Source organism: Mandrillus leucophaeus, unplaced genomic scaffold (genome assembly GCF_000951045.1).
Source record: "Mandrillus leucophaeus isolate KB7577 unplaced genomic scaffold, Mleu.le_1.0 Scaffold49, whole genome shotgun sequence".
NCBI classification, from domain to species: domain Eukaryota; kingdom Metazoa; phylum Chordata; class Mammalia; order Primates; family Cercopithecidae; genus Mandrillus; species Mandrillus leucophaeus.
The window spans coordinates 3,184,245-3,207,827 of NW_012105253.1; the positions used below are offsets into that span (position 1 = coordinate 3,184,245).

The window sequence follows — 23,583 nt, forward strand, 5'->3', positions numbered from 1 at the left end:
TAGTATATCAGACTGTGATAAGTGATAAAGGAAAAAAATTAAACAGAATAAGGAGCCTTAGGAATGCCTGTGGCAAGAGTGGGAGTTATACTACTCCTCCACCACTCAAATAGTAATCTGATATCAGGCAAACAGTTGGATCAGGATCAGAATATACATATCAGATATACATACGTAGTATAAATATATGTATACACACACATATAAAAATATGTACACACACACACTATATATATACTATATATTATTTCTTTTCTTTTCTTTTTGAGACAGAGTGTTGCTGTGTTGCCCAGGGTGAAGTACAGTGGTGTGATCTTGGCTCATTGCAACCTGCGCCCTGGGTTAAAGCGATTCTCTTGCCTCAGCCTCCTGAGTAGTTGGGATTACAGGCACGCACCACACTTGGCTAATTTTTGTATTTTTAGTAGAGATGGGGTTCCACCATGTTGGCCAGACTGGTCTCGATCTCCTGACCTCGTGATACGCCTGTCTCGGCCTCCCAGAGTGCTGGGATTACAGGCATGAACCACAGCGCCCGGCCACTATATATTGTTTCTAGTCCATCTGCCCTACTAGACTTAAGTTCCACAATGGTTGGGAGTTTTGTTTGTTTACTGCTGTATCCTCAACAGCTCAATAAATTTTTATTGTATGAATGAATGAATGAAATGGGGAAAATAGTACGCAATAACTGGTATTGGTGAAACATTTGTGAATGTCCAGGAGTGATAAAAATATTTAATATAATTTTCAGTTCAGCATGAACACTGTTACTCAGAATAGATGCCAGACATAGACAACCAGTACAGGCAGCACCATATTGGTTCATGCTGGCTAGCTAGCATCTCTTTTTATACCCCTTTCTCAAATCTTTCACTGAATCTTGGCTGATGAAATACTTTAATCACAAAAATGAAGTTTTAAGACTACTAGTGGGCAATATAGGTGACTATTATATAACTGTGGCAGAAAGAAAGCATTTTCTAAGCTTAATACCCATGCAAGTAATCACTATAGAAAAGAAAAACTTAATTAAAAATGGTTTTAATATTTTTTATTAATCTACTTTATTTGTTTTAAATTTTTGTGGGTATGTAGTCCATATATCCATACTGCATATGGACATCCAGTATATTTTGATACAGGCATACAATGCATAATAATCACATCAGGGTAAATGGGGTATCCATCACATCAAGTATTTATTCCTTCTTTGTGTTACAAACAATCCAATTATACTTTTCTAGTTATTTTGAAATGTATAATAAATTATATTGTTAACTGTAGTCACTCTGTTGTGCTATCAAATACTAGATCCTATTAATTCTATTTTTTTTTTTTGTAGCCATCCTCACTGTCCTCCCACTCCACTACCCTTCCCAGGCTCTGCTAACCATCACTCTACTCTCTATCTCCAAGAGTTCAAGTGTTTTAATATTTTTTAGCTCCCACAAATAAGTGAAAAGTGTGTCTTTCTGTGCCTGGCTTATTTCACTCAACATAATGTCCTCCAATTCCATCCATGCTGTTGCAAATGACAGGATCTCAACTCATTCATCTCATCTCATCCTTTTTATGGCTGAATAGTAAGTATTCCACTGTGTATATGTACCACATTTTCTTTATTCCTTCATCTGTTGATGGATGCTTAGGGTGCTTCCAAATTTCTGCTATTTTGAATTGTGCAGCAATAAACATTGTTGCGCAAATATCTCTTTGATACGCTGATTTCCTTTCTTTTGGGTATTTATCTAGCAGTGAGATTTCTGTATCATATGGTCATCCTATTTTTGGTGTTTTGAGGAACTTCCAAACTGTTCTCCACAGTGGGTGTGCTAATTTACATTCCCACCAACAGTGATGCATTTCTCTGATGATCAGTGATGTCGAACACCTTTTCATACATCCATTTGTCATTTGTATGTCTTTTCTTTCTTTTGAGACGGGGTTCCACTCTTGTTGCCCAGACTGGAGTGCAATGGCGTGACCTCGGCTTACTGCAACCTCTGCCTCCTGGGTTCCAGTGATTCCTCTGCCTCAGTCTCCTGAGTAGCTGGGATTACGGGCGCCACCACCATGTCCAGCTAATTTTTTGTATTTTTAGTAGAGACGGGGTTTCACCACGTTGGCCAGGCTAGTCTTAAATTCCTGACATCAGGTGATCCACCGGCCTCAGCCTCCCAAAGTGCTGGGATTACAGGCGTGAGCCACGGCACCCAGCCTTGTATGTCTCCTTTTAAGAAATGTCTGTTCAGAGTTTTTGCCCATTTTCAAATTGGATTGTTAGATTTTTTTCCTATTGAGTTGTCTGGGCTCCTTCTATATTCTGATTATTAATCCCTTGTCAGATGGCAAATATTTTCTCCATTCTGTGGATTGTCACTTCACTTTGTTGATTGTTTCCTTTGCTGTGAAGAAGCTTTTTTGACTTGATGTGACCCCATTTGTCCATTTTTGCTTTGGCTGCCTGTGTTTGTGTGGTATTACTCAAGAAATCTTTGGGCCAGGTCACTCACAAATGGTTGGGAACCTCATGTGTGCTCTGTTGTTACTGTTTGCATCCCCTGAAGCCAACGTGGGCAGCCAGTGGAGGAGGCCTCTGGACTGGGGTTTCTGTCTTTGTGTTAAATCTCTCCTCCAGTGTGGCCCAGTGCCAGGTGGGCTCCCGTGGGAAGCCCTGCTGTCAGAACCAGATTGTTATTGTTGGGAAAGACAAAAAAGGCAGAAAGATCCCAGAATATCTGATCTATTTTAATGGCTGGAACAGAAGCTGGGATCAATGGGCGGCCGAAGATCATGTGCTTCATGATACCGAAGAAAATCGTAGAATACAGCATAAATTGGCAAGAAAAGCTGTAGCTCGCCTGAGGAGCACAGGAAGAAAGAAGTGCTGCAGGTTGCCTGGTGTTGATTCTGCTTAAAAGCCTCCTCATTGACGAAAAAGACGAAAATGATGAAAACTCATTAAGCAGTTCCTCTGACAGCAGCAAAGTGTGAAGAAATAAGTGAAGAAAGTGATACTGAAGAAAAGACTGAAGTGAAAGAAGAACCAGAGCTTCAAACAAAAAGAGAAATGGAAGAAACAACAGTAACTACAGAAATTCCTGAAGTTCTGAAGTAGCAGGAGGATGATTATTATTACATTAACAGAAGGAAATGGTTAGTGAAACTTTCATGCCAGACCAACATCATAATGATCTTGGAAGCATTTTGCTCTCAATGCAGCCTTTTCAGCCAATGAGAGGCCTCGTCACCATCATGCTATGCCACATGCCAGTAGGAACGTGCATTATATCCCAGAAGAAAAGAATGTTGACCTTTGTAAGGACATGGTGGATGGATTAAGAATAACCTTTGATTACACTCTACTGTTGGTTTTACTCTATCCTTATGAACAAGCTCAGTATAAAAAGGTGACTTTGCCAGGTGCGGTGGCTTACGCCTGTAATCTCAACACTTTGGGAGGCCGAGGTGAATAGATCACCTGAGGCCAAGAGTCGGAAACCAGCCTGGCCAACATGGCGAAACCCCACCTCTACCAAAAATACAAAAATTAGCCGGGGATGGTGGCAGGAGCCTGAAATCCCCAGCTACTCAGGAAGCTGAGGCATGAGAATCGCTTGAACCCAGGAGGCAGAGGTTGCAGTGAGCCAAGATCACACCACCGCACTCTAGCCTGGGTGACAAGAGCGAGACTCCATCTCAAAAAACACAAAAAAACAAAAACAAAAACAAAAAAAGGTGACTTCATCCATGTTTTTTTTTCTAATTAAGGAAATTGCCACAAACCCTAATACGATCCAGGAGGAACTCTCTCCCAGCCTGTCTTTGTTGAATTCATCCATGCCACAGTCCACAGAGAGTCAGCCAACCATTAGTGAACCAGACACCCCCAAAAGGCACAAAGCTGAGTTGGAAGCATTGCAGTCTCCGAGGCGGTCTATGAGCCACACCACCAACTGTGACAGACTTTCTGACAGCAGCACCTCACCTCAGCCCAAGGGCCAGCAGCAGCACACATCCGCCAGCATACCCAAGCTGTTTCTGCACCTGGAAAAGAAGACACCTGTGCACAGCAGATCGTCTTCACCTATTCCTCGGACTCCTAGCAAGGAAGGAAGTGCAGTGTTCGCTGGCTTTGAAAGGAGAAAAACTAATGAAATGAACGAGGTCCTATCCTAGAAGCTTATGCCTGATAATTACCCACCAGGTGACCAGTCGCTTCCACCTGTTACATTTACGGGGCATAACATTTGCTGCAATTGTTTGTAAAACTTCCAGAAATTCTTGGAAAGATGTCCTTTTCTGAGAAAAATCTGAAGGCTTTATTGAAGCACTTTGATCTCTATTTGAGGTTTTTTAGCAGAATACTGTGATTACTTTTTCCTAGAGTCAGCTTATGTCACTTCCTGTGAGGTGCATTACACAGCAAGAATCTCCGGGCTATTTATTACAATGTTGATGGTTCTGTAAGAACAACTCCTCTGTCTAGCTTGGTGCTCTGGGTTCCAGATGAACAACTATCAAGGTGGTGGGTCTTTACCCAGAGCACAAACACAATGCCCACGTGAGGGCTCTGACAGAGGTGGGCCCTGTTGTTTGAGATGCCCACATACTGTAGTTATTCTGTTAGGAATTGTTTCCTGGGTGCCTATAGTGCTCTGACACAACACTTGCTACTGTGTAGGCCATCTGTGATAGCAGGAAAAAAGCAACTGGGTTCACAGTGAAATGTTTGTGGAAGCATACATAGGTTAGGCTATTTCAATAGACATTGCAGTTCATTAGCGAAAACCACATTATTTTGTTATTTGCTAGCATTAAATAAAATTTTTTTTGCAAATTGGTTTCATTCTTTTGATGAAGCTGGGCAACTCTGTCCAACAAGGTTTAGTTTGTACTTGGAAACCACAAAGTAGTCTCAAAGTGTGTTAGAGGAACTCGATATTGATGGCAAAAGAAAATTTGCAGCTATACATTTGCTTCTAACAGTTCCCTCTCTGTGAAACATTATTTTTGGTGATCTAAAGAAAGCATTGCCTTTCTTGTTTGAGATTTTACAGCTATACTTTGCTGTGTAATGTTATGGTTACCTGTCTGTAAAATGTTAGTTTTAGTGATCTAAATAAAGCCTATCTTGTTTGAAAGAAAACAAAAACAAAAACAACACAAAAAGAAGTCTTCGCCCACACCAATGTCCTGGAGAGTTTCCCCAATGTTTTCTTGTAGAATTTTCCTTATTTGAGGTCTTAGATTTCAGTCTTTAATCCATTTTGATTTGATTTTTGTATAGGGTGAGAGATGGGAGTCTAGTTTCATTCTTCTGCATATAGAACTCCAGTTTTCCCAGCACAATTTATTGAAGAGACTGTCCTTTCCCCAGAGGTTCTTGGCACCTTTGTCAAAAATGAGTTCACTGTAAATGTATGGATTATTTCTGGGTTCTCTTAATGTGCTCCATTGGTCTATGTGTCTGTGTTTATGCTAGTATCATGCTGTTTTGGTTACTATAGCTCTGAGGTATAATTAGAAGTCAGGTACAGTGATTCCTCCAGTTTTGTTTTCTGCTCAGGACAGCTTTGGCTATTCTGTTCTTTTGTGGTTCTGTATAAATTTTAGGATTGTTTTTTCTATTTTTATGAAGAATATCACTGGTATTTTCATAGGGATTGCATCGAATTTGTAGATTGCTTTGGGTAGTATGAACATTTTAACAATATTGATTCTTCTAATCTATGAACATGGAATATCTTTCCTTTTTTGTGTGTCCTCTTCAACTTCTTTTTTTTTTTTTTTTGAGACGGAGTCTCGCTTTGTTGCCCAGGCTGGAGTGCAGTGGCGTGATCTCGGCTCACTGTAAGCTCCGCCTCCTGGGTTCACGCCATTCTCCTGCCTCAGCCTCCGAGTAGCTGGGACTACAGGTGCGCACCACCATGCCTGGCTAATTTTTTGTATTTTTAGTAGCGACGGGGGTTTCACTGTGTTAGCCAGGATGGTCTCGATCTCCTGACCTCGTGATCTGCCCACCTCGGCCTCCCAAAGTGCTGGGATTACAGGCGTAAGCCACCATGCCCAGCCTCTTCAACTTCTTGCATCAATGTTTTATAGCTTTTATTGTAGAGATATTTCACTACTTTGGTTAATTCCTAAGTATTTAATTTTATTGGTAGCTATTATAAATGGGATTACTTTTTTGATTTTCACAGTGTTTGCTGTTGGCATGTAGAAATGTCACTGATTTTTGTTTGTTGGTTTTGTATCCTGCAATTTTACTGCATTTGCTTATGAGTTCTAATAGTTTTTTGGTGGAGTCTTTAGGTTTTTCCAAATATAAGATCATATCATCTGCAAACAAGGATAATTTAACTTCTTCCTTTTCAATTCAGATGTCCTTTATTTCTTTATCTTGTCTGATTACTAGCTAGGACTTCCAGTACTATGTTGAATAACAGTGGTGAAAGTGGGCATCCTTGTCTTGTTCCAGATCTTAGAGGAAAGGCTTTCCACTTTCCCCATTCAATATGATACTAGCAGTGGGTCTGTCATATGTGGATTTTATTGCTTTGAGGTATGTTCCATCTATACTCAGTTGTTTTTGGGGGGGGTTTATCATAAAGGGATGTTGAATTTAATCAAATGCTTTTTCAGCATCAATTGAAATGATCATATGGTTTTTGCCCTTCATTCTGCTGCTATGATGTACCCCTTGATTTGCATATGTTGAACCATTCTTGCATTCCTGGAATAAATCTCAGTTGGTCACGATGAATGATATGTTGTTGAATTCTGTTTGCTAATATTTCGTTGACAATTTTTTCATCCGTCTTCATTTGAGATATTGGACTTTAGTTTTCTTTTTTTGATGTGTCTTTGGTTTTGTTATCAGGGAAATACTGGTCTTAATGTGTTTGGAAATATTCCCTCCTCCTTTCTTTTTTGGAATAGTTTGAGTAGGATTGGTATTAATTTTTCTTTAAATGTTTGGTAGAATTCTACAGTGAAGCCAACGGGTCATGGGCTTTTCTTTACTGGGAATCTTGTTATTATGGCTTCGATCTCATTACTTGTCACTGGTTTGCTCAGGTTTTGGATTTCTTTATGGTTCAATCTTGGTTGGTTGTATGTGTCTAGGAATTTATCCATTTCTTCCAGGTTTTCCAATTTATTGGCATATCATTGCTCATAGGAGCCTCTGGTGATTCTTTGAATTTCTGTAGTATTGGTTGTATGGTGTATACATATTTGAGATGGGGGTCTCACTCTGTTGCCCGGGCTGGAATGCAGTGGTGTAATCATGGCTCACTGCAGCCTCAACTTCCTGGGCTCAGGCAATCCTGACACCTCAGCCTCTCAAGTAGCTGGGGCCGTAGGTATGTGCCACCACACCTGGCTAATTTTTTAATTGTGATTTGTAGAGATGAGGTCTTCCTATGTTGCCCAGGCTGGTCCTGAACTCCTGGGCTCAAGCCATCTGCCAGCCTCAGCCTCCCAAAGTGCTGGGATTACAAACCTGAGCCAGCATGACTGGCTGGTTTTAATATTTTTATATGGAAAAAAATATCATAGGCAAAGTTTAAAGGCAAATGACCTACCAGAATGTGACAAAAGTTAATGCTCAAAAGAGCTCTTGAAAACTCAGTAAAAAATAACATCTTATATCTAAAACTGATTCAAAGTTTTAAAACTCTCAGGAACAAAACAGCACATTTACTCTCCTTTATTTATTCTCCGATCCCACTTTCGCTGAGACGTTGAGAAGAACCAATTCCAATATTCTTTCTTATTTCTGACCTCCCACTTTATAATGTGAAGCCTAATAGATACATCCCTAGAGAGAGAATCAAACTTCACAGTCAATATATGCCCCATTCCAATTATAAAGCGGATCGTAAGTCCAGATTTCAGACATACCACATTCACTAGCTGATCCTCCCACCAACTGGAAGAACTGCTGGGCAATTTTCATATGATCCCTCTGAAAAACAAACTGAGCTGATATAGAGGAATAAGGTAAAAATATTTTTATCATACTTTATGGTTCTAACACATTTGTCAGGATTTAACATATACTCTTGTTTTAAATATTGCCCCAAACAATGCTAATTCTCATTAACATAACAACTAGACCCGAAACTGAATTAAAACCTGTGCAGGGACGGGAAGAAAAGAAGAAAAATAACCAAATCCTTAAATTCTATCCTAAAACTTCATTAAATGAACTCAATCATTCTACAAATATCTATTGTTCTTTTACCATATATCAGACCTTGGAACAGGAGCTATAGATATAACAAGCAGTATTTATTAAACTCATTTATTTAATAAATATTTGCTGCCTATCTATTATACAAGGCACTGCAGAATGCACTTGAGATAAAAAGATTTATTCATATCCCAGTTTGTTCCAAAAAGAACAAAGAATGCTACATTAAGATGGATAAGAGCAATTTTAGACAGTGTTTTGGTGTTTATAAAACTAACTTCTCCAGAGAAATAATTTTCCTCACTTTACAGATGTCAAAATTACAGATATACGGAAGTTAAAAAAAAGTCCCTGCAAATAAGAATGAAGTTGCACAATGATTTTTAAGTTTATTAAATAACTTGCTATTTAAAAATTGGACCCTTTTAAGAAAGCAGGAGTCTTTAGGGTTATAAGTTTTTTTTTTTTTGTCTCTAAATAACACAACATTCTTTTCACAATGGAGTCTGGATTGGGGGATATGGAGAAGTAAAAGGAGCTACAGGAGAGCCTATTGCTGCTTGTACTTTGATAGTCATTTTGTTCTCTTCCACACACCTATAACTTTGCAACCTACAGATTATCAGTGATTTCTTCTTCTTCTTATTATTATTACACTTTAAGTTCTAGGGTACATGTGCATAACGTGCAGGTCTGTTACATATGTATACTTGTGCCATGTTGGTGTGCTGCACCCATCAACTCGTCAGCACCCATCAACTCATCATTTACATCAGGTATAACTCCCAATGCAACCCTCCCCCTTCCCCCCTCCCCATGATAGGCCCCGGTGTGTGATGTTCCCCTTCCCGAGTCCAAGTGATCTCATTGTTCAGTTCCCACCTATCAGTGATTTCATACTCACTGAACCCATTTCCTGGCCAAGGGCTGCATTGACCACTCCTTTGAGAATATACTCCTAGAAATATGGAATAACACTGATTAAGATGAATGTGGAGCTATGAGATTATTTTCAAATTAACTCCTTGCATTAACTCAATATTTTATATAAATTATCAAAGATTACCTATAGTTACTTTTCTCTGTTCTATCCCTGGCTTGAATGAAAGAATTAGGAGTCACTCATTTAGTTTCCAGCAGCCAAGAATCTATATAACAAAATTTACCATATTTGTAAATTCTCAACCTTAAGCAAAAATAATTCAAGGGAAGCTCTAGGAGGTAAGTTTCATTTCATTTAAATTCTATGGAAGAAGAAGTAAAATGTTGATATAATAATTTTTAGTACCTTCTCAACCACTGCCACTGTCTGTGACCAAATCATATACATTATTTTCCCTTTCCAATTTTTTTGAGACCGAGTCTTGCTGTGTCGCCCAGGCTGGAGTACAGTAGTGCGATCTCAGCTCACTGCAACCTCCACCCCCAGGGTTCTAGCAATTCTCCTACCTCAGCCTCCCTAGTAGCTGGGATTACAGGCCTCAGCTACCACGCCTGGCTAATTTTTTTGTATTTGTAGTAGAGACGGGGTTTTGCCATGTTGGCTAGGCTGGTCTCGAAATCTGGGCCTCAGGTGATCCACCTGCCTCAGCCTTCCAAAGTGCTGGGATTACAGGCGTAAGCCACCACTCCTGGCCCCTTTCCAATGTTATAGTTACTTTTCTTTGCTAGTAATCCTTTTGCTAAAAAAAAAATAAAAGTGTCCTCTGATGTCCATTTATAAGGTATTCTCTCTTTTGGAGTCTTGAGGCCTCACTTGTATCCCTTTTTTCAGACTTGGTTCAATTCTTTAATAGATACCCTCCCTAGCGAGCAGCGTTATCAATCTTTCATTTAAGAGAGCTCACACACAGAACAGCATGAAAGAAGCTGAATCTTTTAATATACTTGAGAAATATACCTGTTTAAACTTCATGGGGTCTGGAAATATTTTCGTCAGTCCTTCATTCAATAAATGGAATGTTTACTATGTACTTCATGTACACAGTGTTAGAGATACAATATAGACACAGTCCCTGACTATAAGGAGTTAACAATTCAATGGGGAAGAAAGACAAGTTATAGACAATTTATGAAATAATTGCATGTATCTAGTTGTTAGTTTCATCAGAATTCTAAATTTTCATATTTCCAAACACTAAAGGAATTTTCCAAATTTCTTTACCCTTTTTGACAAAATGACTACACACAAGGGAGTTTAAAAACATGAAAAAGCCCAGAACATTCATTCTCATATCGCAAGTCGCATATAGCATTCCTAAATGAATACATATGGTCTTTTCCTGGTATTCTACAAGCAGGAGTCTGCCTAATCTTCTCTAATATGACTTCCAACTAGATTTCTGAAGTTCCACTTTTAGCAGAACTTGGTTAGTAAAAATGTAAAACATTCTCAGTTACCTGAGGAGTAGTAGGTTCCAGATCCTTAATTAAGTTATAAGCTTCTTGTACATCATCTGAAATACAACAAAGTAATTATACTAGTCTGTATTCCAGAAAACCCTTCTGAAGCAGTCCCTCCCAAAAGATAAGATCCTTCAGTACTTAAATATTCATGGAAACATGATCTGTTTTATCCGTCTTCTAACTCTCCATATTCGGTGTTGAGTAGTTATGCTAAAAATAACCAAATCAAATATCCTTAGAAAACTCATATTAAGCCATGAAGTACCTTAAAAATTGTTGAAGCTAAGAACATGGATGAGGCATTCTATGCCAATGGCATTGATAAGAAAAGCAACAATTTTTTAAAAAAAGATATATATATATATATATTAAGTATATAGGAATTAAATGACATGAAGTCTGAGGTTTGCTTTAAAATATTTCAGGAACAGAAAAGAGGTGCTGAATGAAAAAAGAAGACTGGAAATATCTTGAAAAGTGCTGAATCCAAGGTGAGTATTTGGGTGTTTACTGTACTATTTATTTTTGTCTACGTTTGAAATTTTCCATAATAAAAATAATTTATAAAATATATATGCTGTTTATTTCATTCTTGTCCAAAACATATTTCTTTTTGCTTTTATATAAAATAGAGGCGGGCCGGGTGCAGTGGCTCAAGCCTGTAATCCCAGCATTTTGGGAGGTCGAGACGGGCGAATCACGAGGTCAGGAGATCGAGACTATCCTGGCTAACCCGGTGAAACCCCGTCTCTACTACAAAAATACAAAAAACTAGCCGGGCGAGGTGGTGGGCGCCTGTAGTCCCAGCTACTCGGGAGGTTGAGGCAGGAGAATGGCGTGAACCCGGGAGACGGAGCTTGCAGTGAGCTGAGATCTGGCCACTGCACTCCAGCCTGGGCGACAGAGCGAGACTCCGTCTGAAAAAAAAAAAATTAAATTAAATTAAAAATAAATAAATAAATAAAATAGAGGCTGGGCACGGTGGCTCAGACCTGTAATCTCAGCACTTTGGGAGGCCAAGGCAGGCGGATCACCTGAGATCAGGAGTTCAAGACCAGCCTGACCAACATGGCAAAACCCCATCTCTACTAAAAGTACAAAAATTAGCCAGGCACAGTGGCGCACGCCTGTAATCCCAGCTACTCGGGAGGCTGAGGCAGGAGAATCGCTTGAACCAGGGAGGGAGAAGTTGCAGTGAGCGGAGATCATGCCACTGCACTCCAGCCTGGGCGACATAGTGAGACTCTGTCTCAAAATAATAAGAATAATAATAAATAAATAAAATAAAATAGGACGGTTTGTAAGTTCATATTCTTATTTTAATAAATAAATTTTCCTCCATGAGGAATATGTTGTCCTGGTTGGTTTCTACCATGCACCTAAAAAGGCCCACATTGTAACTGCAGGGCCCATGACCAAATGCCACCACAAATGCATGGTGGCTGCTACCCTGTACTCACAGCTGTTAGAAAAGGCTGCTTCAGGCGTTTGTCTAACAATTGTAATCTTACTTAGGGGCAATAAATATCATATCCTCTTTGAATAATAGTATTTCTTATAAGCAGCCTGGGATACAAAGAAACAAAGGCAGACAATCAAAGCAAATAAGAAACAGTTAATACTTTTTTCAAAAGACACAAGAAAATGTGAATGTACATTATGCAACAGGGGAAACTAGAAAAAGAAAAAAGAACTATAAGGGAAGGGGAGGAAAAACAATGAAAAAGAAAGAATGGATAGAGAATAAAGTACAGAAAAATGAAAGGAAAAAAGAAAAAACAGAATGAGGGAGAAGAAGGTAGGAAGCGACAGAAGAGGAAAGAGGATAAAAAAAGGCACAACAAATAACCACCAATAAACTTGTTCTATGAACTTGTTGCAAATATATTTTTGGAAGTATGGATTTAAAAAGTGAAGTAAATAGTTCCATCAGACATAATTAACTACTCTAAAATACCTCATTGTAAGTAAGACTAGGACAAATTTTTCTTACCTTGACGAAGGTAGTAAATCACCAAGTTTAGCCTAGCTTCAGGAATGACATCAACTAGGGGAGGTAAAACCTGCAAAGCCCCTTCACCTCCTCGGAAAACAACCTAGAGATATAGAAATCATGCTCTTATGGCAATAATTATGTATATATTTCTTAGTGACAATGTTTAAGGAGCTGGCACATATAACTGGGTTCATGATATTCAACTAAAATAGTACTGGGAATCAGTTGATATATTGAGAACTTTTACTATTGGCGGAATTTATTATTGCCTACCTAATCCGCATGCTTCTTACCTTCTCTCTTCTTTTCCTTCCTCTCTGCTTTTGATCCTTCTTAACAGCCTTGTCATAACTAAACATTTTATTTTTAACCCTATATAAAACCTACCTCCATTATCACTCTCTCTAAACCCTTGCCCTTTTTTATTCATAGCACTTACATCTTTATTTCATTGTATATTTCTTTATCTGTTTATCTATTACATCCACCAGAATATAAGCTCCATATGGCAAGGAACTTTGCATTTACTGTGTACTCCTAGCCTCTAGAACTGTGACTAGTATAGTCAGCACTCAGTTATTTTTTGAAAGGATGAATATATTTTTGAAGCTCTATTTATATACATGACCTTGACTTCGTTGGAAGAAAGCCATGATCTAAATTATAACAATATACACATATTGTATACCCACAAAAATTTAAATTAAAAATTTGAAAAAATAAAATTATAATAACTATGAGAAATAGAATAAAAGCATAACCCTTATTGTGTACATCTCTTTTCCTCTCCATAAGAACTGCAGAAAACTCCTAAAGTACCCAATAATTAACAAAACTTCTAGACAGACATTCTACATCAAAAACTCCATGAAGGGACTTATATATCCTTTCTGAGCCTGTTTCCTCATCTCTAAATGGCATTAGTAATGGCTACCTTTCAGGTTCTTATGAGGATTAAATGAGCTAAAGTGGGCTAAATATGTGGCACGTATTTCAGTGTTTCATTGAATTAATTTAGTAAACATTCATTAGCATGTACCCTATGCCCACTACTGTAACAAGCACGGGAGTTATAGCAGGAACAGGCCACTACCTTGTCACCACAGACTATTCAAGTGGGGACAGACCTCCATAAAGCAAACAAATAAATATGTTATCAGGTGCTAATAAGTATTACAGAGATAAGCTAAGAAATCAAAACAAAAAAAAAAAATCCATGAAAGGACAAGTTATTTTGCGTACTGTTGTATTTCTAGAGCCTGGCATAGTGTATGGAATGTAGCAAACTGTTTCACAAATAAATGCACAGAAAGCAAGGTCATCCAGCATGAACTACATAATCTCTTCTCTCAACCCCAAAATATCTATCTAGTGATCTTTTTTGTTTCCTCTTTGAGATATTCCCTTCTTTTGCCAAGATTAATTCATTCACCTGTCTTCTTGATCCCATGGACTTCTAACTCCATCTGGACCTCTTTTCCCCTTTAATTATTGTACCCTCAGTCTTCCCAAAGTCCTGGTCCTACTTCTCAACTTTAAACACACATAAGGGGTTTTTGTTCTCTTGAAAAATCTTCCACTTGGTCCCACTGTTTCCTCTAGATAGTGCCCTATTTTTCTCTTTTCTTTCAATGCCACACTTCAAAAGTATGTGGCTTACTGCTTCTACTTTCTTCTCATCTTCTCACTCCTTAACCTCTCAAAACATTGGCTTCTGCTCTCAGCATACGAATAAACTCACTCTCAGGAGTCACAAATTCATCTCTTTAGCCAAATTCAATGGACTTTTCTGTCCTCTTGCTCCATGATGTGTCTGCAGTTTTGACACGGATGCCTACAAGATAACAATAATAACAACAACGCCATTTTTTCTTTTTTTTTTTAGACGAAGTCTCTCTCTGTCACCCAGGCTGGAGTGCAGTGGCGCGATCTTGGCTCACTGCAAGCTCTGCCTCCCAGGTTCAAGCCATTCTCCTGCCTCAGCCTCCCGAGTAGCTGGGTCTACAGGCGTCCGCCATAACGCCTGGCTAATTTTTGTATTTTTAGTAGAGACAGGGTTTCACCGCGTTAGCCAGGATGGTCTCGATCTCCTGACCCTGTGATCTGCCTGCCTCGGCCTCCCAAAGTGCTGGGATTACAGGCATGAGCCACCGCGCCCTGCCTATCAATGCCATTTTCTAAATGCATACTGTGTGAAGCACCTTACACATTACCTCATTTAATCTTCACAAAAAAAGCAAGATAAGTACTTTTTTTTTTTTTGAGATGGAGTCTTGCTTTGTCGCCCAGGCTGGAGTGCAGTGGTGCTATCTCGGCTCACTGCAACCTCTGCCTCCCGGGTTCAAGCGATTCTCCTGCCTTGGCCTCCTGAGTAGCTGGGATTACAGGCGTGTGCACCAGCATGACCTGCTAATTTTTGTATTTTTAGTAGAGGTGGGGGTTTCACCATGTCGGTCAGGCTGGTCTTGAACTCCTGACCTTGTGATCCGCCCGCCTTGGCCTCCAAAAATGCTAGGATTACAGGCATGAGCCACTGCACCCGGTCAAAATAAGTACTTTCATTTTCCCTATTCTACACATGAGAACACAGATTCAGCAATGTTAAGTGATTTACCCAAAGTCACAAAGCAAGTACATGGTAGAACTTGATTTTGACCTCAAATCTAACTTCAAAAGTTGATGTTTTTTAACAACCACTTATATTGCCCTGATATTTTTCAGGTTTAAAAAAATATATAAAAGTAATATGTGTTCACTGGAAAAAACTTAAAGTATTGGCCGGGCGTGGTGGCTCAAGCCTGTAATCCCAGCACTTTGGGAGGCCGAGGCGGGCGGATCACGAGGTCAGGAGATAGAGACCATCCTGGCTAACATGGTAAAACCCTGTCTCTACTAAAAAATACAAAACATTAGCCGGGCAAGGTGGCGGGCGCCTGTAGTCCCAGCTACTCGGGAGGCTGAGGCAGGAGAATGGAGTAAACCCAAGAGGTGGAGCTTGCAGTGAGCTGAGATCCAGCCACTGCACTCTAGCCTGGGCGACAGAGCGAGACTCTATCTCCAAAAAAAAAAAAAAAAACTTAAAGTATTAAGAAAGAAAAATTTCCATATTCTTACTTCTCTTTCTAATCCCACTCTCTAAGAATTATCCCTATTTCATGTTCCTTTCAGTCATATATTCATATAGTGTTTCTTTACCATAGCTGTATATTATATCCACCTGGGATGCTTTAAAAAAAAAAAACTGATAGCTGGGCTCCAGACCAACTATTAAATAAGATTCCCTGGGGGTGGGGCCCATGCATCATTAATTTCAAAAGCCTCCCAGGTGATTAAAATGTGCAGTTGTAAATGACATTACATTATCTAGATGCTGCTTCTTGTTTGCCCTTTCTTGTCTCATTTGTTGATACTCCTTCCTCCAGTCTCATAAATACAGATGCTATTTTGGAACCATATTTTTCTGTTTTTAATCCTTTCTACAATATTTATTTAACTTCAGCAATTGAAAACCTTCCATATTAATCTGTCAATACTCTTACAATAACTCCTAAATTTATTCTCAAGTCTTTATCTTTCTCCAAGCTTAAATTCCAGACTACCATATAACCCATAATGCTCCAGAAAAATTAATCTGGCTTCTATTTAGAAACTAAATTTAAAGTTAAAAGATTAGATGCAGAAACTCATAGTAGAAACTATCCAAATAAAACTGTATCTGTGATGGAGGCCTGAATTAGAGACGAAATGGAGTAAATATAAGACATTGCCAGCAAGAAGAGAATAGGATTTAGTAACTGAATAGGTACTGGAGATAAAGAGAAGGGGAGAATCTAAAACAGCTGTGGTTTACTGGAAGAATTGGTACTACAAAAAGGAATAGAGAAATCAGAGGGAAAAAGCATAGTTATTATTATTGCCACTTTTGGATGAAGAATCTCAGTAGTATTAGTTGATTTGCCCAGTGTTCCCAGGTATCTGAATTGAGAGCAGCTGTTCTGCATCTCACTATATTACATGGTTGATAGAATCATAATCTAGCCCTAAACCCAACCACCCATCCAGTTTGAGTGTCTGCTATTCCCCAGTACAAATTTACTGTTCTAGTAAGATAAATCTGCTCACAATCGTTTACATATGTCACCCTCATTCTAGCTCCATGTCCTTGACTAGAATGAACTCTCTAAATCTCAGCCATCCTTCAAAGATGCAAAAATATTTGCCATTTATTTTAAACCACAGGGGGATATGTTCCTTTGTCTTTCCCCAAAAAACAGACACCTGGATCTACACTGCCTTGTGCTTCTTTCCAAATATTAAATATATTCCTGTTCTCCCAACAAGGACTTCCTTAAGGAAACAGACTAGTACTTTAAAACTTATCTCCTCCACAGTGAGGAGGTGTTCCCTTGGAGTAAAGCATTATTTGCTGGGGCTTCTCCTTTTATTCATCTTTCTAATCGCTGTGATATACCAAAGCAGAGTAGGACTGAAGTCAGTCAAGATGGCAAATCGTTATTCACCAGATTGTGCCTGATGAGTTCTTTAGCAAATTCAAAGGATGAAGAAGTGTTGTCCATCAAGCTTTTGAGTTCTGCCTGAAATTTAAAAAAGAAAGGCTTATGAAAATGACAAGTGTATAGTTCTTATACCACATATTGACACAATGGTTTATAATTTACAAAGAATTTAACAAGCTATTTCATTTGATCCTCATGACTCTAGGTCAATGTAATTATTATTACCCACATTTTCAAATGAGGGCAATAATAAATGAAAACAATGAGGCTTATAAAAGTTAAGTGATTTGGGCTGGGCACAGTGGCTCATGCCTGTAATCCCAGCACTTTGGGAGGCCAAGGGGACGGATCACAAGGTCAAGAGATCGAGACCATCCTGGTCAACATGGTAAAACCCCGTCTCTACTAAAAATACAAAAAAATTAGCTGGGTGTGGTGGCACACGCCTGTAGTCCCAGCTACTAAGGAGGCTGAGGCAGGAAAATCACTTGAACCTGGGAGGCGGAGGTTGCAGTGAGCCAAGACTGTGCCACTGCACTCCAGCCTGGTGACAGAGCGAGACTGTCTCAAAAAAAAAAAAAAGTTAAGTGACTTGAAACTTATACTAAGCAGCAAGTTTGAAAACTGGGATACTCACGTCTGAAGACTCGTAGAGGTAGTTTTTTCTTTCAGTGTCAAAGGTGATGAAGGAGCTAAGCGTTAAACAACTAAGGCTGATTCTTTAATCTGAAAGGAGATTTTAAGAAATCCTCCTTTCATCCCTTTTCTATTTCTGTTAGTGGGTTGTTAAGCTTTTCTGGATAAAAATAATTAAATTCTTGATTGTTCTTCACTAACTATCACAAACTCGTTCTGCCTGATCTCATAATTGGGAATGCATGTCTGCTCAGCAATTTTTCTATCACTCTTCTCTCGTCCACAGTACAGTTCCAAAGTTTTGGGTAATATTAGGTTACATCAGCAGTTTTCAAGCTTTTTGGTCTCAAGATCCCTTTTATACTCTATAAATGATCTCAAAGAATTTTTGTTTATGTGGCAAATAGCCCTCAATACTTAATCATATTAGACATTAAAACAGAAAAATTTAAGTATTCAATTCATCGAAAATGGTAGTAATAATATGCCTTAAAATATGTCGGAATTAACATTTGGTCTCAATTTCAGAGCAACTTGTCATTTCTGAAAATAAAAACAATCAAATTTTTTTAAAAGTTTAAAAATAGGCCAGCCGCGGTGGCTCAGGCCTGTAATCCCAGCACTTTGGGAGGCCGAGACGGGCGGATCACAAGGTCAGGAGATCGAGACCATCCTGGCTAACACGGTGAAACCCCGTTTCTACTAAAAATACAAAAAATTAGCTGGGCATGGTGGCGGGCACCCGTAGTCCCAGCTACTCGGAGGCTGAGGCAGGAGAATGGCGTGAACCCGGGAGGTGGAGCTTGCAGTGAGCCGAGATCGCACCACTGCACTCCAGCCTGAGTGACAGAGCGAGACTACGTCTCAAAAAACAAAAAAAAAAAGTTTAAAAATAACAATAATAAACCCCACTACAAATTGACTTACATATTTTTTTTACTTTAAAAAACTGTATTTATCAAATCAAAAATTTAGTGAGAACAGTGTTATTGTTTTACATTTTTTGCAAATCTCTTTAATGTCTGGCTTAACAGAGGATAGATGGATTGTAATATCTGTATCTGCATTCGATCTATTTTGTGTCCATATTGTGCCAGGTGACAAGGACAAAAAAGAAAGCCCAATACCAGTACAAGGTGGGAAGTCTAGTGAAAGACCCTTACCACAATCAGCAGGAACTACTAAAGAGCTACATGGCAAAGGAAGGATAAAATGGAATTTTCTATGAACTTTTTGGGGACCCCTTGAACATAAATTAATAAAATAAAAAAACAGTTGTATAATAGGATTAAAAACAAAAGTTGGTTTTTGAAAAGACTAAAAAAATGTGAAAATGTAAATGAAATTATCAAATTTTTAGAAAAATACAACTTACCAAAAATAACAGAAGAAGAAATAGAAAACATGCATAGTCTTATAACGACTAAAGGAACTGAATTAGGTAATTTAAAATCTTCCAAACCTAGACAGTTTTATCAATAAGTTCTACCAAACATTTAAGAAAAAGCCAATGTTATTCAAACTCTTCCAGAAAGTAGAAACATATGGTACCTGCTTCAATTAATTCATTTTCCTTTGAGATAACCTTTGCACCAAATCCTGACAAGAACTATACCAAAAAAGCAAATTATAAACCAATCAAACCAATATGTATTGATGCAACAAATTAAATAATAGCTATCTAATATGTGATATGTAAAGAGAAGAATGAACCATGATGAAGCTGGGTTTATTCTGGTATAAAGTTGATTTTTAAAATTTTTTATTTTTTTGAGACAGGGTCTCACTCTGCTGCCCAGGCTGGAGTTCAGTGGTGCCATCTTGACTCACTGCAACCCCTGTCCCCCAGGCCCAAGTGATCCTCCCACCTCAGCCTCCCAAGTGTCTGGGACCACAGCTACACACCACCACACCAGGGTAATTTTTCTATTTTTAGTAGAGGTGGGATTTCACCGTGTTGTCTAGGCTGGTCTCAAACTCCTGACCTCAAATGATCCCCCACCTCAGCCTCCCAAAGTGCTGGGATTACAGATGTGAGCCACCACGTTCAGCCTAAACTTGATTTAACAATAGAAAATACTTCAAATAATTTGCCACAAGAATAAAGGAAAATATGATCGTTTCAATAGACAAAGAATACACGACGTTATACTTCAACATCTGATCCTTATGAAACCTCTTAGCAAACTAACACTGGAAGGGAATTTTCTTAATCTGATAAAGGATATCTTTTTAAATCTACATTAAACATCATGTTTAATGATGAAATATCATTTCTTAATGATGAAATATCATCAAAAACTTTTGTTTTGAGACAAAAAACCTTACGTGTGTGTGTGTGTATATATATATGTATAAGTATATGTATTTTTTTTTTTTTTAGATGGTATTTAGCTGTGTTGCCCAGGCTGGAGTGCAGTGGTGCAATCTTGGCTCACTGCAACCTCCGCCTCCCGGATTCAAGCGATTCTCCTGCTTCAGCCTCCCAAGTAGCTGGGACTACAGGTGCATGCCACCACGCTCGGCTAATTTTTGTATTTTTAGTAGAGACGGGGTTTCACTGTGTTGACCAGGCTGGTCTTGAACTCCTGACTGCATGATCTGCCTGCCTTGGCCTCCCAAAGTGCTGGGATTATAAGTGTGAGCCACTGCACCCAGCCACAACAATATTTCAAATATTCAGCAATGTTCCAGAGGCCCTAGTCGTGCAATAAGAGAGAAATAAAATTATAAGAATTAGAAAGGAAGAAACAAAATAATGATATGATTATATATATACATATATATAAAATACAAATGGATTTACAGCTAAATTATTAGGATTAATAAGAGATTTCTCAAAAGATGACATGCTAATGACCAACAGGTATATGAAAAAATGTTCAGCACTACTAATCATCAAGGAAATGCAAATAAAAACCACAATGTGATATCATCTCATTCCAGTTAGAATGGCTATTATCAAAAACACAAAAGATTACAAAAGTTGGCAAGGATGTCGAGAAAAGGGAACTCTTGTGCACTGTTGGTGGGAATGTGAATTAGTAGTGTAGCCATTATGACAAACAGCATGTAGATTCCTCAAAAAATTAAAAATAGAATTACCATACGATCCAGCAATCCTACTACTGGATATCTATCCAAAGGAAATGAAATCAGTATGTCAAAGAGGTATCTGCACTCCCACGTTCATTGCAGCGTTATTCACAGTAGTCAAGATATGGAAGTAATCTAAGTGCTATCAACAGACAAATGAATAAAGAAAATGTGGTAAATAAACAATGAAACTAACACTATTCAGCCTTAAAAAAGAAGGCAATTCCATCATTTGCAACAACATGAATGAACCTGAAGGACATTAGTTAAGTGAAATAAGCCAGACACAGAAAGACAACCACCACATGATGTCACTTGTATGTGGAATCTAAAAAAGTTGAACTCGTAGAAGCAGAGAGTAGAAGAGTAGTAACCAGGGCCTGGAGCCAGGAGGGTGAAGATTGGGAAGATGTTGGTCAAAGGATACATTATTTCAGATGGAGGGGAGGAATAAGTTCAATGAATCTATTGTACAACATAGTATACATTATATACAACATAATGTACAACACTATTGTACAACAATGACTTCTAGTTAATGACAATGTATTATATATTTAAAAATTGCTAACAGAGTAGACTTGAAGTGTTCTCACCACAAAAAAAAATGTGGGTAATACATATGTTAATTAGCTTGATGTGACCATTCTACAATGTATACATATTTCAAAACAACATGCTGTACACCATACATATATACAATTTTTGTTGCTTTAAAAAATTGTTTAATGTAACTTAAAACAAGATAATCTAGCAAGATCTCTTAAATTGACCTCTTAAATTGATCCAAAGTCAATTTTTAAAAAAAGTTTTATTTTATTTTATGTGAACAGAGTCTCACTCTGTCACCCAGGCTGCAGTGCACTCCAGTGCAACCTCCAGCTCCTGGGTTCAAGCAATTCTCCTGCCTCAGCCTCCCAAGTAGCTGGGATTACAGGCGTGCACCATCATGCTCAGCTAATTTTTGTATTTTTAGTAGAGACAGGGTTTGACCATGTCGGCCAGGTTGGTCTCAAACTCCTGACCTCAAATGATCCACCAGCCTCAGGCTCCCAAAGTGCTGGGATTACAGGCATAAGCTACCACACCCAGCCGATCTTAGGTCAGTTAAAAAAATCTACTGTAGAACTTACTCTTTCCCAGCTGGAACCATGAAAAGTGTCAAAGAAAAAAAAAAAAAAAGGGTTCCAGCTGTGCCAGAACTCCTTAAGGAAAAGCATGGCAAAGGACTTTCATAGAGTTGAAGATTAAGAACCTGACAAAGACGTTTTTCCAAAAGAGGCTTCAAAAGGAAAGAAGGTGGCCAGGTGCAGTGGCTCACGCCTGTAATCCTAGCACTTTGGGAAGCCAAGGTGGGTGGATCACTTGAGGTCAGGAGTTCAAGACCAGCCTGGCCAAAGTGGTGAAACCCATCTCTACTAAAAATCAAAAATTAGTCAGGCATGGTGGTGATGTCTGTAATCCCAGTTACTCTGGAGGCTGAGGCAGGAGAATAGCTTTAACCCAGGAGACAGAGATTGTAGTGAGCCAAGATCACACCACTGCACTCCAGCCTGGATGACAGAGCTAGACTCTTTCTCAAAAAAAAAAAAAAAAAAGGCAAGGAAGAGGCTTTTATATGAAACAGTTAAGCACTACCACAAGAAATACAGGCAGATGTACAGACCTGAGACTCCAGTGGCTAGGATGGCAAGAAAAGCTGGTAACTTCTATGTAGCTGTAGAACCTAAATTGGCATTTCTCATCAGAATCAGAGGTATCAATGGTGTGGGCCCAACGGTCTGAAGCCTTCCCTTTGCCAAATCTTCAGTGGTACCTTTGTTAAACTCAAGAAGGCTTTAGTTAACATGATAAGGACCGTAAAAGCATATATTACATGGGAGTATCCAAACCTGAGGTCAGTAAATGAACTGATCTACAAGCATGGTTATGGTAAAATCAGTAAGAAGCAAATTGCCTTCACAAACAACACTTTGATTGCTTGATCTCTCAGTAAATATGTCATCATCTGCATGCAAGATCAGATTCATGAGATCTATACTGTTGGAAAACACTTCAAAGAAACAAACAACTTCCTGTGGCCCTTCAAATGATCTCCATGAGGTGAAATGATGAGAAATACCTCCCACTTGGTAGAAGGTGGAGATGCTGGCAACAGGGAAGACCAGATAAACAGGCATATCAGAAGGATGAACTAAGGTAACCACTGTGATTATTTTTGTAATTGGTCAGTTAATAAACAGTGACTGGTTTCAAACTGAAAAAAATCTATTGTAGTTCTATACATCACTACAAAAAGTCAAAAAATGAAATTTTAAAATAAGATACCATTTACAATAATATACAAAATACCAAGTTCCTAGAAGCAAATCTAACAAAACATATAAAAAGACCAATACAAAGGCCAAGCACGGTGGCTTACGCCTATAATCTCAGTGCTTTGGGAAGCCAAGGCAGGCGGATCACTTGAGCCCAGGAGTTCAAGACCAACCTTAGCAATGTAGTGAGACCTGTCTCTATGTAAAAATTTTTAAAAATTAGTTGGGCACAGTTGCACACATCTGTAGCCCCAGCTACTTGGGAGGCTGAGGCACAAAGATCACTCAAACCTGGAAGGCAGAGGTTATTGTAAGCCATGATCCAGCCACTGCACTCCACCTAGCCTGGGTAACACAGCCAGAGCTTGTCTCAAAAAAAAAAAAAAAGACCAATACAAATAAAAAAAAAAA

General features: G+C 38.7%; 1 protein-coding gene and 1 pseudogene across 6 annotated transcripts in view; one reads left to right on the forward strand and one right to left on the reverse strand.

The window, feature by feature from the left end:
* The window catches only part of TTC26 (tetratricopeptide repeat domain 26), a 67,158-nt gene that overhangs the window by 12,118 nt on the left and 31,457 nt on the right, over positions 1-23,583 (reverse strand). For 4 of the 5 annotated variants that reach the window (XM_011995470.1, XM_011995468.1, XM_011995469.1 and 1 more), the window contains 5 exons: positions 17,126-17,200; positions 12,603-12,705; positions 10,604-10,659; positions 9,108-9,161; positions 7,912-7,975 (listed from right to left, as the gene is read on the reverse strand). In XM_011995470.1, the coding sequence (XP_011850860.1) occupies positions 7,912-7,975; positions 9,108-9,161; positions 10,604-10,659; positions 12,603-12,705; positions 17,126-17,200 (352 nt within the window). The remainder of the gene's footprint in view (positions 1-7,911; positions 7,976-9,107; positions 9,162-10,603; positions 10,660-12,602; positions 12,706-17,125; positions 17,201-23,583) is intronic. The other variant, XM_011995472.1, reaches the window with a different exon arrangement.
* Positions 669-4,571, forward strand: LOC105550542 (annotated as a pseudogene). The gene is made up of 3 exons (XR_001007743.1): positions 669-694; positions 2,642-3,413; positions 3,742-4,571. The product of XR_001007743.1 is annotated as a male-specific lethal 3 homolog pseudogene (transcript).